This window comes from Artemia sp. Qi Xiang Cuo, chromosome 20 (assembly GCF_049724085.1).
Source record: "Artemia sp. Qi Xiang Cuo chromosome 20, ASM4972408v1, whole genome shotgun sequence".
NCBI classification, from domain to species: Eukaryota; Metazoa; Arthropoda; class Branchiopoda; order Anostraca; family Artemiidae; genus Artemia; species Artemia sp. Qi Xiang Cuo.
The window spans coordinates 25,297,596-25,313,302 of NC_142813.1; the positions used below are offsets into that span (position 1 = coordinate 25,297,596).

General features: G+C 35.9%; 1 protein-coding gene across 2 annotated transcripts in view; it reads right to left on the reverse strand.

Annotated features, from left to right (window-relative positions):
- PlexB (plexin B) overlaps positions 1-15,707 on the reverse strand; it is a 305,515-nt gene that overhangs the window by 56,846 nt on the left and 232,962 nt on the right. For both annotated transcript variants that reach the window (XM_089106186.1, XM_089106185.1), the window contains exons 11-13: positions 10,537-10,785; positions 7,087-7,503; positions 1,387-1,869 (exon numbers count right to left, since the gene is read on the reverse strand). In XM_089106186.1, the coding sequence (XP_088962312.1) occupies positions 1,387-1,869; positions 7,087-7,503; positions 10,537-10,785 (1,149 nt within the window). The remainder of the gene's footprint in view (positions 1-1,386; positions 1,870-7,086; positions 7,504-10,536; positions 10,786-15,707) is intronic.

Sequence of the window (15,707 nt, forward strand, 5' to 3'; positions counted from 1 at the left end):
AATATGGCTAAAATGCTAATTTAGTTTATAAACAAAATAAAATAATAATAATAAAAAAAAGAACATTGAATTTCCCTTTGAATAAGCTCTTCGACCTATAAGCCACCGATTCGGTTAGATCGCCCCTGGGAAAAAGAATGTGATTATCATTCCTGGAAAAAGTGTATTTTTTGTGGATTGGTGGCTTGAAAACTCCGTTCTAGGGTTCTCAGCCGTCTTAAATTTGATGAAAAATTTTCACGAAAATTGTATACATCTTATCGGGGCGCGTAGCTGACGAGTTGTTTTTTACTTACCTTTATAACCATCAACGGTCTGGAAAGAAAGAGAAGATAAATAAAAAAGAAAGAGAAAAAACAGTTTGGAAAGAACGAAAAATAATTAAATAAAAGAAGACATGAACTAACAACATTAAAAACGGTAGCAGATTAAAGATTAAGGTGTAATCTTTGTGTGCTGTAACGGCGGAAAACTCAATACTATACTTTAAAAAAAAAAAAAAAAAAAATCATATAAAATTACGAGTAAAGTATAATTATCCAATTTTGTAATCAAATTAAAAATCAGTAGAGTTCAAATTTCGATTTTTACAGAAAGTATCCCAAGACTGACATTTAAATTGAAAAAAGGGCATTAACGTATACAACATGAAAAGAATAAAATATTACGTCGTGTCTTAATCGAAAGGACATGTTTTGTGATTTCTCAATTTCAAGGAGAAATGCAAATAAGATTTATAATAGTCCATCGTGAGGGTGTTATCTAATGATTTTGTTTGAATTAGTGTTTTTAAATGGTTTTCTTTGCTTTGATCGTTTTCACATAAAAGTTAAAATTGAATCTTTCAATTGTATTTGTATATTGTTCTCTTTTTTTTTGTGGCCAAGGTCCAGCGTTCTTTCTTGTGTGCGTCAAATATACTATAAACTACACTATATACTATAATATTATATTTCCGCGGGAACAGTTTCTTTTCGAAGATTTAAAAAAAACACGAAAAATATAGTGTGAAGTAGAATAACATAGCTTCGTTTTATCGCATTTTCAGGGTCAATAAAATTTATTCCATTACTTTTATTATTTAGTATTTAACAAAAAAAATTATTTACCTAAATTTATATACACAAAATAGTGCAATTACGAAGTCTTTTAGCTAAATGTTCATAATAAACAAGTGTATCATAGTCAGCCATTCAATCTCTCCTATATGTCCAATGTAGTAAATATTCCAGCACCGTGCATGCATGCGACCAGGGGATAAATATCATACAGAAGTTAAATGTTTCTAAATCTATAATTCATTTTCGGAAAAAAAGTGTTACATACACACTCTATTTTGTGGTGTATGATCCAAAATCTTGATTCAACATAAAAAGAAAGCTTTACCTCAATAACTAAAGTATCTCCTTTATAAGATTTGACAGAAGAAATTCCACCAAAAGGAAAGAAGATAGGGTCCTCGACATATTGAACGTGGGAACGTATACTTTGAAAGTGCTTCTTTAAATCACGAACAGATTCAACATTATCCATTAAAAATCCAATTCGCAAACTTAGTGTAGGTGGAACGTCCCGGTACTTACGAACTCCATTATCGGCATTTAGCACTACAGGAACGTTTCGGTATCTACGAATGACTAAGTCAGAATTTAATACTTTGTCTGCTCTACTAGAACGTAAAGTCCGTTTTCTTGGGATTTTTAAATTTGACCGTTCTGTATCATAATTATGAGATGATCTGTAAGAACGAGAAGAACGGTGGGACGTTTTATGTCCATTCAACTGTGCTGTGTGAATTTCAAGAAGTGTTTTGAAATCTATAGTTGGTGAAGGGCATTCCATTTGAGACTGTGTCAGGACACGACAAAGCTAAAAATAAAAATAACCATTAGAAGCTTGAAGGTGAATTCAGGTTAGGCAAAGAAAAAAAAAGATTAAATCGGTGACTCTGGCGTCAATTGGGGAGGGCAGAGAGTCATTTCCCCCAAAGATTGTTTAACCCCTCTTAAATTTTGAGAAGCATCTCCTTTATGGTATTTCTATTGAACAATGGCTTTTATTAGTACTTTCATAAAAAAAAAAAAAAAAAAAAAAAAAAAAAACTGGGAAAACAACAAAAATTGCTCCCCTCTAAATTTCGAAAAATACATTCCACTCCCCTCCATTTCCGGAAATCAAGTCAGCTGCAAGGAGTCAGCTGCCACTGTCTGGAGTCAGCTGCAAGATCGTTAGATGCTGGTTACTTATACCCTGAAACCCAAGTCTATAGAAATTCAGGCATTCTAGCAAGAGTTGGAACTCGGGAGTACAACTTAGCGCATTATGGAGCAGGAAAAAGAACTTGGCCAAATGAAAAACTACGACACAGACCCTCAATACACCAGTACGTTTTACAAAATAACCCTGTAGGTTAGTAGCTACCATCTACATACTAAAGGTAGAAGTTGCACTATATACAAAATAGGAATCAAAATCTGGCATCCAAAATTTATAAATTGGAGTTCACCCTAGTACCTCCAAAACTAGAAATAATTATTAACAAGCGGGATCAGTACTGGACATCACACATTTCATTTCTGGTTAAACTGTCTTTTTTTATGAATTTAATTTTTAAATGAATCTCCATAATATATTTACAGCTTCGTAAATTTTTGATGTTCTCTGGTTATGCCCATAAGGCAAAAAATATTTACTACCGTAACAAGGGACGCATCCAGGATTTTTTTTTGGGGGGGGGGGGCGGTTACAATATTTTTTTTTTTTTTGGGGGGATTTTACAAAAAAAAAACCTAAAAAAAACGCAACAAAAATAGTTTATATTCATTTTTGTTTCTTTTTTACGAGTCGGACAAACATTTCGGGGGGAGGCGGGGTCAAATTCCAAACCCCCCTTGGATACGGCCTTGACTGTAACTGAAAGAATATCATTTATAGGAAAAGTTTTTTTCAATGAAACGACATCGCGTTAGTGTAGCTTTAGCGTTAAGATTCAGATCTAAATAACACAAGCATACAAAGTAACCTGGTTTTTCACTTGGTAACAAAATGCAGCTAAATATTCAAGCAGGCTTTTACGTAAGGAACTGGACCTTGTAACGTACCCCCCCCCCTTCCGAAATTTCAACATAGTGAAAAAATTTCATGAGTCTCTATAGTTTTCATACGATTTCCCTGTTTTCAGTGTGGTGACAGAATTCTAGTCCTATTTGGACCCCCCCCCCCCAAAAAAAAACATCCCTAGATAAGTAGGCTACCTGATTTAGAGTAGTAGAAACCGTTACACAGGAGCTAGACTTGGAGACATACAATCTTAGGAGCTTTAGTTGGAATTCCCATGAGCTAACCCAGGCATAATCACATGAATTTTTTGGGGCAAGGGGGGGGGGGCTAGATAAAAACAAAATAAAAAAGAAAACAGACGAATTATTTGAAGAATATCTGTCATTAAAAAAAAAACACGAGGGCTCTTGTCTGAAGCCCTCAACGTATATGCGAAAAAACAACTCCATAGTCCTGGTTCGAAGTGATATACCAAAAATTGATGATACCAAAATACACAAAAGCTAAAAGAGTTAAAAAGCAAAATGAAATACTATGTATAAGCAAACAAAAAAGTGATAGATAGATATCCAATTGAAACAGTCTAGTTATTATCATAGTAATATTAACTGTTCATTCAAACCGAAAAAGAGTCATATACAAAAATGAATATAAATCAAAAGCTAAAAACTAATAGGTATAATAAATAAAACCGATATTCAATTGAAAACCTTTCAGTAATTACCATATGAAGATAGAGATACAATATGGATCTTTTAGAGATCCAATATGGATCTTTAAATCAAGTTCGAAAATACCCAAAGATCTCATGAATTTTTTATCAGCATACATCTAGAACCGTATACCCTGAAGCATAAAATTAACTAGCCATCTAGTAAAATTAATTAGCATTCTGAGATTTGGCGAGATGCTGCATGGCATAAGTCAGGTGTAGACATTTTATGGGCTAATGACTAATTTGAATGTTTTTAAACTGGGGGTGGGGGGGAGGGGGGGGGGTAATTTTTCTTGTCAGTCTTAACAACACTGTCGCACGGCCTCATATCCTGCATTTTTTGCAGATTCAGAAAAATCCGTTCTGTCCTCTCCCGTTCTGCCAAATATTTGCTCCAGACGCCAAGTACGTCAAAATGATTTTAAAAATTTTGTGAAAACATCCAACCCAGCTACCGTTTAGTATTCTTGTTTAAATTATAATATAGTCATCAATTTTTTAGTATTATGCTTCACTTACATATTTTTGTCCTCAATTTGTTAGCCTAACTGTCCGTTATTTGCTTTTGTCTTTTTCATTTATTGCTCCGGGCCTCTTCATGTTTTTATACGCGGTTTTTCAAATAAATAAATAAAATAAATAAGCCGATAACGCTGTTCAAGTGCGATTTTGTAACGCACAAAACTACTGCATTTTCTTCTGTAATTTTTAATTTCCCTGATTCTAAAACTAATGAATGTTTTCCGCAGTTTTTGCAAAATTGTTTTTTAGATTTCTTTCTTTTTGTAGAACTCGTACCCTATGGTTTAAAATAAATAGATACAAGTTAGTTTAATTGGAAAGTCTCCTAGCCCCTATTATTCAAAGTAAGAATTCCCTGACTCAAACACGTACAAACTCATGGACAATAACACACATACATAAATATAGACACAGATCAAGAAATATTACAAATATAAACAGACCCAAAGGCTCGATATTTAGAAAAGATATCCCTCTAAAAAGGATATTTATACAAAAGGGATACTATATCATCGGAATATATTTCCGATTGAATAGATCCAATCACCGATGTGGATTTGGATGTTAATATCATATGGATGAATGGCTATCAATTGAGATCCCATTTGGACAACATCTGCGACACAAAACTACCGCACATATAGTTTATATTATATATATAAAAAAAGAGGACAAAAATACTGCAAAAGTGCAAGAAGACGAATCACATATGAACCACTACGGAAACTTACAAAAAAAGAGAAGATTTTTACGAAGAGGGATAGACAAAGAGAAAAGATCCTGAAGCAAGAAAAAAATAACGAGTTCATATTGAGTATAAGCAGAAACATTTGGAAAAAGTGATATGAGTGAATTTTCGGTACTTTTGGCTTTCATAATCGTAAATATACAAGCAAGACAAGACGGGTAAGACAGAGGGGGAGGCATGGCAACACCCCCCCTCTGAAGTCTCATGATTTTCGATAACTTGTGTGCAAAGCCCCAGTTTTATGTTGCAATGAAGAATTTGATCCCAACTCCTTCAAAATACATTCCTTGCAGAAGAGAAAATATATCATCTTAAGTTGTTTTCTTTTTTTTTCAATCAGACACTGCTTAAATAGTTCACTTGCTGTCAAAGCCCTTTCAACATTATGAGCATTGTTTATTTTCGGTACTTTTGGCTTTCATAATCGTAAATATACAAGCAAGACAAGACGGGTAAGACAGAGGGGGAGGCATGGCAACACCCCCCCCTCTGAAGTCTCATGATTTTCGATAACTTGTGTGCAAAGCCCCAGTTTTATGTTGCAATGAAGAATTTGATCCCAACTCCTTCAAAATACATTCCTTGCAGAAGAGAAAATATATCATCTTAAGTTGTTTTCTTTTTTTTTCAATCAGACACTGCTTAAATAGTTCACTTGCTGTCAAAGCCCTTTCAACATTATGAGCATTGTTTAGTTTAGCTTATTTGCCGTTTTTCTTCTTAGCAACGTACTTTAAATAAAACAACATACACCAGACACCTGCACAGATATTTAATTTGGGTAAGGAGAGGGGGGGGGCAGCAGATATTTTAAAAAATGCAAAAAACGGGAGATATAAGGAAGATTTAGAAAAGTAAAGACAGAAACAACCGTAAACATCTCAGAACTTCATTTTTGGGAGGGGGCATGAATCCCTTAGGTAAAATCCTCAAGTTTCATGGACATATCACACATAAAAAAAAAAACTTTTAATGTGAGAAAATAGGGGATATACAGCATAATCAGTAACAAAAAAAGAGCACATTTTTAACTGCATTGAGAAGAAGTCATATTTCCAGTTATATGCTACTTGAATAAAAATTACAAATGGTTAAAATTTAGCTTCATCTACTATTAAAAATAGAAGAAACATGTTCTTTTCAAGGTAAGAACAAAATTTAATACTAACCCAGCTATCCGTATTTGTAGATTAATGACAAAACAGTGTAACTCGGTTGCAACAATAGAAAAGACGTTATAAGGCAGGTTTTGCCAAAACTGAAAGATACAGCACAACCTCTGAAGCTCAGTACATTTTATTGATTGGTCCATATCCATTCTTTATGTCGTGTACGGCCATCAAGATATTTGATATCTTTTTTTCAAAATATGTTCTAATCTCTTTTACATTTACAGAAATAAACTGCTATAAAACTCGATTTTTTTATTTCCAAAATTAACTTTACGGTATCATGAAGGTAAGTGTAAAGGATAAGGCACCGGACTTTACACTCAATACCGGCGATGCTGATCTCCGTTTTGGAGTCCTTCAGCCAGGATGTACAATGGGGGTGGGAAGGGGGGACAAGCCATCATGTACTTTCACAAATATTTCCTGTCCACCTTCCCCAAATTTCTCCAGGTTCTCATTTGGAGCTGAATTGACCCAATCACACTACTGACCCTCGTTCCAAACCAAATAATTGGCGACAAGCGGACTCGAACCCCCATCCCGAAGGATATATGATTACAAGTCTAGCGAGTCAACCATTCAGCTGTAACTCGTCATGAGAACTCATCAATCGCTCATCACAAAGTTAAAAAAAAAAAACTTTTTATGGAAAACAACCGGTTAATTATGTCCGTATTATAACTTAAAATTTATGTCGTGCAACATAGAGTCTTTTGAAATATCCCGGGAGAACTGTACAAAATAGCTTCCTAGAGCCTTGAAAAAAAAATGTTCTGTTTTACTTGTGTCACTTTAAAAACTCGTTTGCAATACCTCAAGAAACCTAAAACTACAATGAAAAGGAAAGGAAAAAAATCATTGGAACTTACAGTTTTATTAATTACAGTCATATCCTCTTCTATATAAACAGCCATTTCTGGCTGTTGAATACAATCCAAATTCGTCCCGTGAACTGAAATCATTCTCCCTCCGCCAGAAAAACTTTTCAACGGCTTTATTTCCAATATACTAGGATCCTTAATGTAACTGAATGGACGATTTGTCAAGAATTTCGTCGCATTGTCGATACTAATCGTCAATCGTGATATTTTACGTTCACCATCTGCTTTTGACGATGTGCAAACTAGTCTGGTTCGGGTGGATTGACTAATATTGACGATGCAAGGATAATTGTCTAAGTAGGCAGAGATATTGGTGCCAATGTTTAGGTATTGCCCAGAAATGGTGAGCTTGGTTCCACCACTTTGGGGACCAAAAAGGGGGTGTACTTTCTCTAATTGAATATCCTAAAAAAGATGAAAGGTATTAGAACCAAAACTTAAAAAAAAAACTAGACCTGTTATTTGAGTGTGTGGCAGGCTTTTAACTAATTTGTTCCCAATGAGTCACATTCGTTATAAACTAAGACTTGGGAGTCAGAGTCGGCAGAATGGCTTATCAGACTTAAGAGTAAAAGTATGGGGAAATAAATTAACTCCAAATGATGACATACACCTTCGACTGAACAAACACTCTAGATAATTATTCAAGGTACCCCAAGTTTAGCACCTAAATTCAGGAGTCCGGGTTTGAATTGGTGCCATAAATAAAAAAAATTAAGAAGTCACAGTATAAAATGCAAAAATTTTAGGATCGGACCCGAAGTCGGTGCGCACATATTACAGATCCGGCAACTCCAATCACAAGTTGCATGAGCGCTACTTACTTACTTAACTCCCGTCTGTTCTCACGGGAATTTGGAACCACTACCTTTGAGAGGGCATGAATAAAGGCTCAATATCATGATTTATCAACAGCTGTTCTGTACAGCATTGCATTATGTTATCGGCATAACTTCAATCTATTCCTTTGTCGTGGTGGTGTTCCATCCATCGTTTATCAAAGTATTCTCCTTACGAAACGTTAGCAGCTATTCTTTTGACATGCCCAAGTGACGACAGTTGCTAACATCTGATTTTATTTAAAATCGTGTCGTAAAATTTCTGCATTCTTCGCGCCACCTCGTTTTTCTTATCATCTGTGGAACTGAACTTGCGTTACGACAGACGGGCCACATTGCGAACACGAGCAATCTGCTCTCCTTTTCTTTCTTCAGAATCTAAGCCTCGTATTCATACAGAGCAATCAACACAGCCAGACTGTTGAAGAGATGGACTTTTAGCTGGTTCAACAGGTAGCCAGACTTCCAGATCTTCCATAGTCTCTTGAAGTCAGGGCTAGCAAGTGCTAGTCAACGTCCGATATCAGTGGTATAGCAATTGTCACCAGTTAGGTGGATTCTAAGGTAGATAAACCAATCAGAAATTCCCACTATCTGGTCGTCAAGATTAGGGACGGAAGATTTTCTTACTCATGGCAAGACACCACCATAGCTTTGGTTTTGTTGATATTTATTTGCATTCCGAAGAGTTCCGCAACTTGCCAGAGGTATTTCACCTGTTCAAGGAGTTCTGCTGCAGTTGAAGACTTCTGATCAGAGTTGCCAGCATACACCGAATTCGACTGGTATGTGACAGTCCAATATGCAGATATATATTCAGCATATTTTGAGACAGAACACAGCCTTGAAAGACGCCAGATGAAACTAAAATTCATCTGAGAGACCATCCGGGATATGTATTTGGCTCCTGGAATGGTTGAATATATTCTTAATAGTCACTATAACTTCACCTGGGACAACATAGAGCTTTATAATGTGCATCAAGTCTGTCCTGTAAATTAGATCGAAGGCAAAAGAAATTGATTGTAGTTTCCAGTTGTACTAGATGAATCGCTCCACTACCTATGTGACGATGAAGATTGGTCAACAGTCGAGCACAATGATTGAAAGCCAGCTTTGTATTTGCCCATAAATGAGTTTTTGAAAGCCTTTATTTTATATAGAAGGGTTTTAGTGAATAATCTTGTTTGTCAGCCAAACTGAGCCAGATGAAACTAAAAATCGTCTGAGAGACCATCCGGGATATGTATTTGGAATTGAAAATCAAGTATTTTGCAGTAGGCATCAAAACATGACTAATTGTAAAAAAATACCAAGACAGATAGTCCGAGGGATTGAGAGGAAAATCTGTGATAAGCCCTTTTTAGGATTGAAAAAAAAAATGACGTTATTTCATTTGTTGATAGATAAGTCTATCTATCATCCATACATATGTCATTGCTAGGGCAGAACTAAGGTAAGGTAGCCATAGAAATAAAGGATAAAAGATTGAATTACTTTTGGGTTGACGCCTGACGGCAATATCCACTGGACTTGTATACAATATCTGGGACTGAATTTGCATGGGCTCACAGGCGGTGAACAAGTGAAACCTAAGCCTAATAGGGTTGGCCACTTGTAGTCTAAAGGTGGAATACCTTGCCATAGGATTGACAGAAGACCAACAAGCCCCCTGAACTTGCAGGCGAACAGTGAAACCTATAGTTTTCCAAATGTTTGGTTAAATGGCAGGGGTAGACGGCGGGAGTAAGTATGACTCTCTTTTTGGACAAATACTTGTGTGTTAGCTTTTGTAAAGGCACGCCTGTCTATCTCTCACAAACTCTTTCTTGAGCCTTTGTTTGTTGGATATTCATGCACTCAATGGACAAGCACCCTCCACAGATGTCATTGCTTCACATACTAATAAGATGCTGACAACGATATTATCAATAGCAAAAGTGGGGGTCACATTAAAGTAGATTATCTCAAACTATCCGTCTTGGAATTTTTTTTTTTTTTTCAATTAGCCAAGGCTCTCAACTTTTTTATCACAGCCCACCAAGTTGATTTTAATGCTAAAAGTGCACTGCTTGAAATGTGCAGGAAGGATCTTTTAGTAGAATTTGTACTGAGATTTTCAAAAAAACATAATTAAACCAACGTCACTCTTGGATTGAATGACTGTATCAAGGACATCGTTTTAAATTATTAGCAGCATAATCGGCTATAATAGCAATGACTTTTATCAATAAAAAAAATTAAACATAATGTGTATAACTGTACATAGGATTGAAACCAGAAGGGAATGGGGGATGGGTGGGGATTAAAAAAAATTATGGGAAAAAGTGGAAGCTAATGAAATTTCCAGAAAGATTACCCAAAATATGAAAATATTAAATTACTACCCTAAATATGATACATGTTTTATTACATATATTATTCTTTTAGTATATAAAAACTAAATATATTTATAGTAACTAAAACCTGCTAAACTAGTCAAATAGACATGATTTAGTCTCCTATTTATTAAGAGATTATTTTAAAACTTATTCTCGATTGCATATTTATTGAATTTATTATTAAATTCAACTGTTCACCTACAAGAAAAATCACTCACTCTGTATGAGAACTTAACATTTGATTCCGTAAACCCTGCACTGTTGCCAATAGAGATCGTGCTGTCCATTTCTCGTTTTGCAACACCAGTTCGGCAAACAATTCGCACGGAAACTTGATAGTCAACAAGAGTGCATGGAACGTCTCCAATATGAATTCGGTTGCGTATATCGTCTTCTTTCAATCCGAGGTTACTGCCCTCGATTGTCACAAGAGTTCCACCCTCGATTGGTCCACTTAAGGGTTTAATCTGAAATATAAGAAATTTTTTTTTTCGAAGTCAAACTTTCCTTTATCAAGGGTGAAAACCTTTTTTTGCGTTCAATCTGTAAGAGCTACAGAAAGGGGAACTCTGTTTTTCCGCAATATGAATGGAAAGGAATAGTCCAACCTAAATTTTGCCTTTTCTCAGAAACAGAAAAAAAAACGATAAGAAAATTGCTTGTTTATTCATGGAAACCCACAGAAACCACCTCGTTCGAAATCACCTAACGCGTTGTTATATATTAAATTTAAAAAAAAAAAAAGTTTTTTTAACTGAAAGTAAGGAACGACGTTAAAACTTAAAACGAACAGAAATTATTCCGATATGAAAGGGGCTGTCCCCTCCTCAACGCCTCGCTCTTTACGCTAAAGTTTTTTATTGTAAAAACAAAACAGAGTTGTGAAAAAGTCAAACTTTAGCGTAAAGAGCGAGGCGTTGAGGAGGAGACAGCCCCGTTCATATCGGAATAATTTATGTTCGTTTTAAGTTTTAACGTCGTTCCTTACTTTCAGTTAAAAAAACTTTTTTTTTTAATTTAATTTTGTGACGTTTTTGAATTAATGCAGGTTTTGATTTTAGCTCACGGTACATGAATAATTAAAACAAATTTTGCATATTAATTTTACTTTTATTTGGTTAAATGGCTTTCTCGAAACTTGTTTAATTTTATTTACGAACGTTTTTATTAGTAATAAATAGCCTATACGTAACTTACGAATTAGCTTACGTAACGAAATTCTATATTCATATATCTTTAATACGTATATTAGGGGGTTCGCCCCCTAGTCAATACCTCGCTCTTTAAGCTAAAGTTGAAATTTTGTTCCAATTCTTTAAAAATGACCCCTTAATCACAAAGGCCGTTATTTAGAATAAATAGCTCTTATGAACGTACTAAAAAATCTTTGGCTTAAAGAGCGAGGTATTGACTAGGGGGTGAAGCCGATCATATACGTAATACTTTCTGTTCGTTTTAAGTTTTGATGTTGCTCCTTACTTTCAGTTGAAACTTTGTTTTATATTATTTTCTGAACTTTTTTTTAAATAATGCTGGGAAATCCGGCGCCCCCTTCATAGCAATGTCCCTTCCCCCATGAAAACTTCCGTCACGGAAAGATCCTCCCACATAACCCCGAACCCCCCCCCCCCTACCAGGAAAAATCCCCCTGAAAACGTCTGTATACTTCCCAATAACCAATACTATATGTTAACATTGGGTAAAGTTCATAACTTTCAGCCCTCCCCCAGGGGACTTCGGGGGATTAAGTCATCCTAAAAGACATAGTTATCATATTTTCGACCATGCTGAACAAAATGGCTATCTCAAAATTTTGATCGGCTGACTTTGGGAAAAAAATGAGCGTGGGAGGGGACCTAGTTTCCCTCCATTTTTTTGGTCACTTAAAAAGGGCACTATAACTTTTCATTTCCGTTCCAATGAGCCCTCCCACGATATTCTAGGACTACTAGGTTGATACAATCACCCCTGGGGGAAAAAAAACAAACAAAAAACAGATAAACACGCATCCGTGATCTTTCTTCTGGTAAAAAATGCAAAATTCCACATTTTTGCAGATAGGAGCTTGAAACCTCTACAGTAGGGTTCTCTGATACGCTGAATATGATGGTGTGATTTTCATTAAGGTTTTATAGCTTTTAGGTGGTCTTTCCCCCTTTTTTCGAAAATCAGCCAAATTTTCTCAGGCACGTAACTTTTGAAGGGTATGACTAAACTCGATGATACTTATATATTTGAAATCTCCATTAAAATCTGATTCTTTTGATGTATCTATTGGTATCAAAATCCCGTTTTCTAGAGTTTCGGTCACCATTGAGCCGGGTCGATTACCACGAACTGTTTGAAGTGCATAAGCCAAACGATGTAGGAGAGTGGGGGTTCAGAAGGATTTTCTTCCTTGAACATTTTTCTTTCCGGAAAGCAGTGAGCGCATTAATAGAAGCAGAAGATATTTCTTGTACTATTAATTTTTTTCGGCAGTAATTTATGGCTTCGCAGCTTAAGCTGGTAGGAAATCAAAACAAATACATAAATCTTCTGTTTCTGTCATTGAATATTCATCGATTCTTCAATGAGATTCTTTGAACCCGAAAAAAAGTAACAGTTTCTCATTTATTATTTATTAACTTTGGACAAAAAACTATTTCTTTGTCTGTCTGAACCAAATAAATACAAATATGATGATTCAACAGCACTTCAAATTACCAAAATATATAATGGAATATAATATACTTTGTTTAAAAAAGTCTTTTTCTATGATAACACATTTTCTTCAATCATTTTCGATTGCCAACAAATCTATTAGAATGCTTTTTCTAATCTACTCTTTTAATCGTCCATTTAAGTGGGTTTTTTTTCTTCTTCTCCTTAAAAAAAAAAAAAAAAAAAAAAAAAAAAAAAAAAAAAAAATATATTATTATCTTTTGCTAAGTTGCAATAGAATTTTGATCCTTTTGCTTACATTTTTTTATTTATTCCTAATATTATATTATTATATCGTAGAATTAAATTTTTGGGTCTAATTTTCATCCTTTTTTCAGCGGCGTCAATTGGATGGGGCAGGAGGCATATTTCCCCAGATTTGTTTGACCCCCTAGATTTAAAAAAATACCTGTTTTTTTAGGGGGGGGGTGTTCTATTTGAAAAATGTCTTTTTTTGTATTTTCACGAGGGGCTAATAATTGACCGTCGCAGGTGTCCCTTCCTTCATGCCTCCGGCTGTGCCTCCGTGCCTCCGGCACACCTGAAACAGTGTGTTCTTGGAAGCGAAGGAATACAGTTTTATCTTTGTCTTATGGAAAGTGTACGGTACGTTTTTTTACGAAGGCAAACGTTCTTCTCTTGAGAGGTTATCTTTACTTGGTCGTCTTGTTTACTGCGTTCGATATTGAAGATCCTGGGTCCTAAAAAGTGGACATTATGCTTTGAACGAGAATTTTATAACCACAAACCTTTACCATTGCCTAGAGATAAATATGCATTCGCTAGTGCTTCTCATTCGTCGATTCAAACGGCTTGGGCTCGAATGCCTTTTCAAACTCTCCGATATTCATAGCCAGCCGAGTGAAGATTTTTTTAGGAGGATGTGGTCTCAAACCTGCACTTACATTACTGTAGTAAACTCTTTGTTCCTCCAACTTCTACATCGAATTCGTCAATATGAAAGTATAATAGATTTTGAAGCTCAAAATTCTAATGAACAGTTGTCCTTGCCCAAGGCCAAGCGAGTTAGATCCATTGGTGTTGTATCTGTCAGTTCCGTCCGATTTTTCTTTGCCCGGGGACGATGAAATCAAGCTCGAGCTTGGGCGAGCTCGTATTGAAAGCCAGCGAATAATGAAAGCCTTGATACCTGACGACGTACTTTCTGCTTTCGGTCACAAAGTACCGAACGTTCGTCTTTCTGTACTTCAGGACACTGACTCAGACGATGACTCAGAAGAAAATATTCTTTCTGATAAGCAGGAAAAGGCTTCCACAACTGACACTGAATCGGGCTCGGAAAGTGACGGCATCTTTGAAGATTTGCCATTGATTGATCACTGTGTGAAACACCAAGTTGATAAAAAGTGGGTTAGTGAGCCTATGACGAACATGAAGCATTCTAGGTTTTGTCTTGTCAAGACTTCTGACAACTCCATAACACCAATAAAAAAAATCCACGCTGTTGTGGCTTCTGAGGGAAAGCTCTGAAAAGTTGAGCAGTGACCGATTAAAACGGGTGATGGTCCAGGGCCGACGAGTAGGACTACGCGTGTCGCCACAAACCAATGCAGAGGTCGGTGTGAAATCGGAATTGCGTATCGGTGAATGGTGCGTTTACAGACCGGTTGGGAGGGGAAAGAGAGTATTAGTTAGGCGGGACATACAGTTTGGCTACTTGTCTGGGCCAAGATGCCGCTCTTTTGACAAGCAAAATATGGCGATGCCGTTCCCTGACAACATAGGAATCTGTGCCAGTGGTTCCGACTGAATGCCGATTTTAAATTAACTGCCGCATTGATAGACCAGAGTTATTGTGACTCCAGCCTGTATATTATGCATTCAGCAGAATTCGTTTCTATGGAAATCGGCACCAACATTGTCTTTGGCTTTGGCTCAGACGTCTTCACAAAGCTGAATTCATTTATCCAGAAGAAAGGGTTCCACTTTTTGATGTCTCGTCAGCATCGCAATCATCATGTTAAAAATGGCACCTAATCCCAAAACTGACCTCAAGATCATAACCATCACCATCGCTATGTTCTGTGTGTCAACAGAAGGAATTTTGTTTAACATTTTTCAGAGGTAGTTTTTATTTTTTTTCCTCTCCTCCTCCTCTCCAATCTGTGATATTTTAATACAAAAAGATATAAATCTTGCAACTTTATACATTTTCATATAACCTAAACATAAAACAAAATAAAAAATTCTTATATACCAGTCAATGTATTAGTGGACATGAAGGCACACAATCATTTAACTTTTTTCTTGCCAAATATCTATCGCTCCCCCCGTTCCAGGGTGTCCTTCCCCCTCTAGGAGACGCTTTTCCGGTGGCATTTTTACTTCAATTTCTTAAAATTCATATCCTTCAATTTTCACTAATACGAATTCGAATTTTAAAGGTGGTCTTTCCAAAAGGCTTACTCTTACAACTTTAAAATTTTTTAACACAAAAAAAACTATTTGCTCTCCCGTAGACTGGGCGTCCTCCGTCCACAAGAAACCCATTCTTGCGGTGGCACTTTTTTCCTTCATTTTTTTTCTTTTTTTTCAGCCCTTTTTGCGACCAACCTTAATCAACAAAAAAACAAAAATACAACCAACCCATCAACAAAAAACAAAAATAACCTTAATACTGACGTGCATGAGGTCACAGAACTGAACAGAATCTTGAACCATGTCT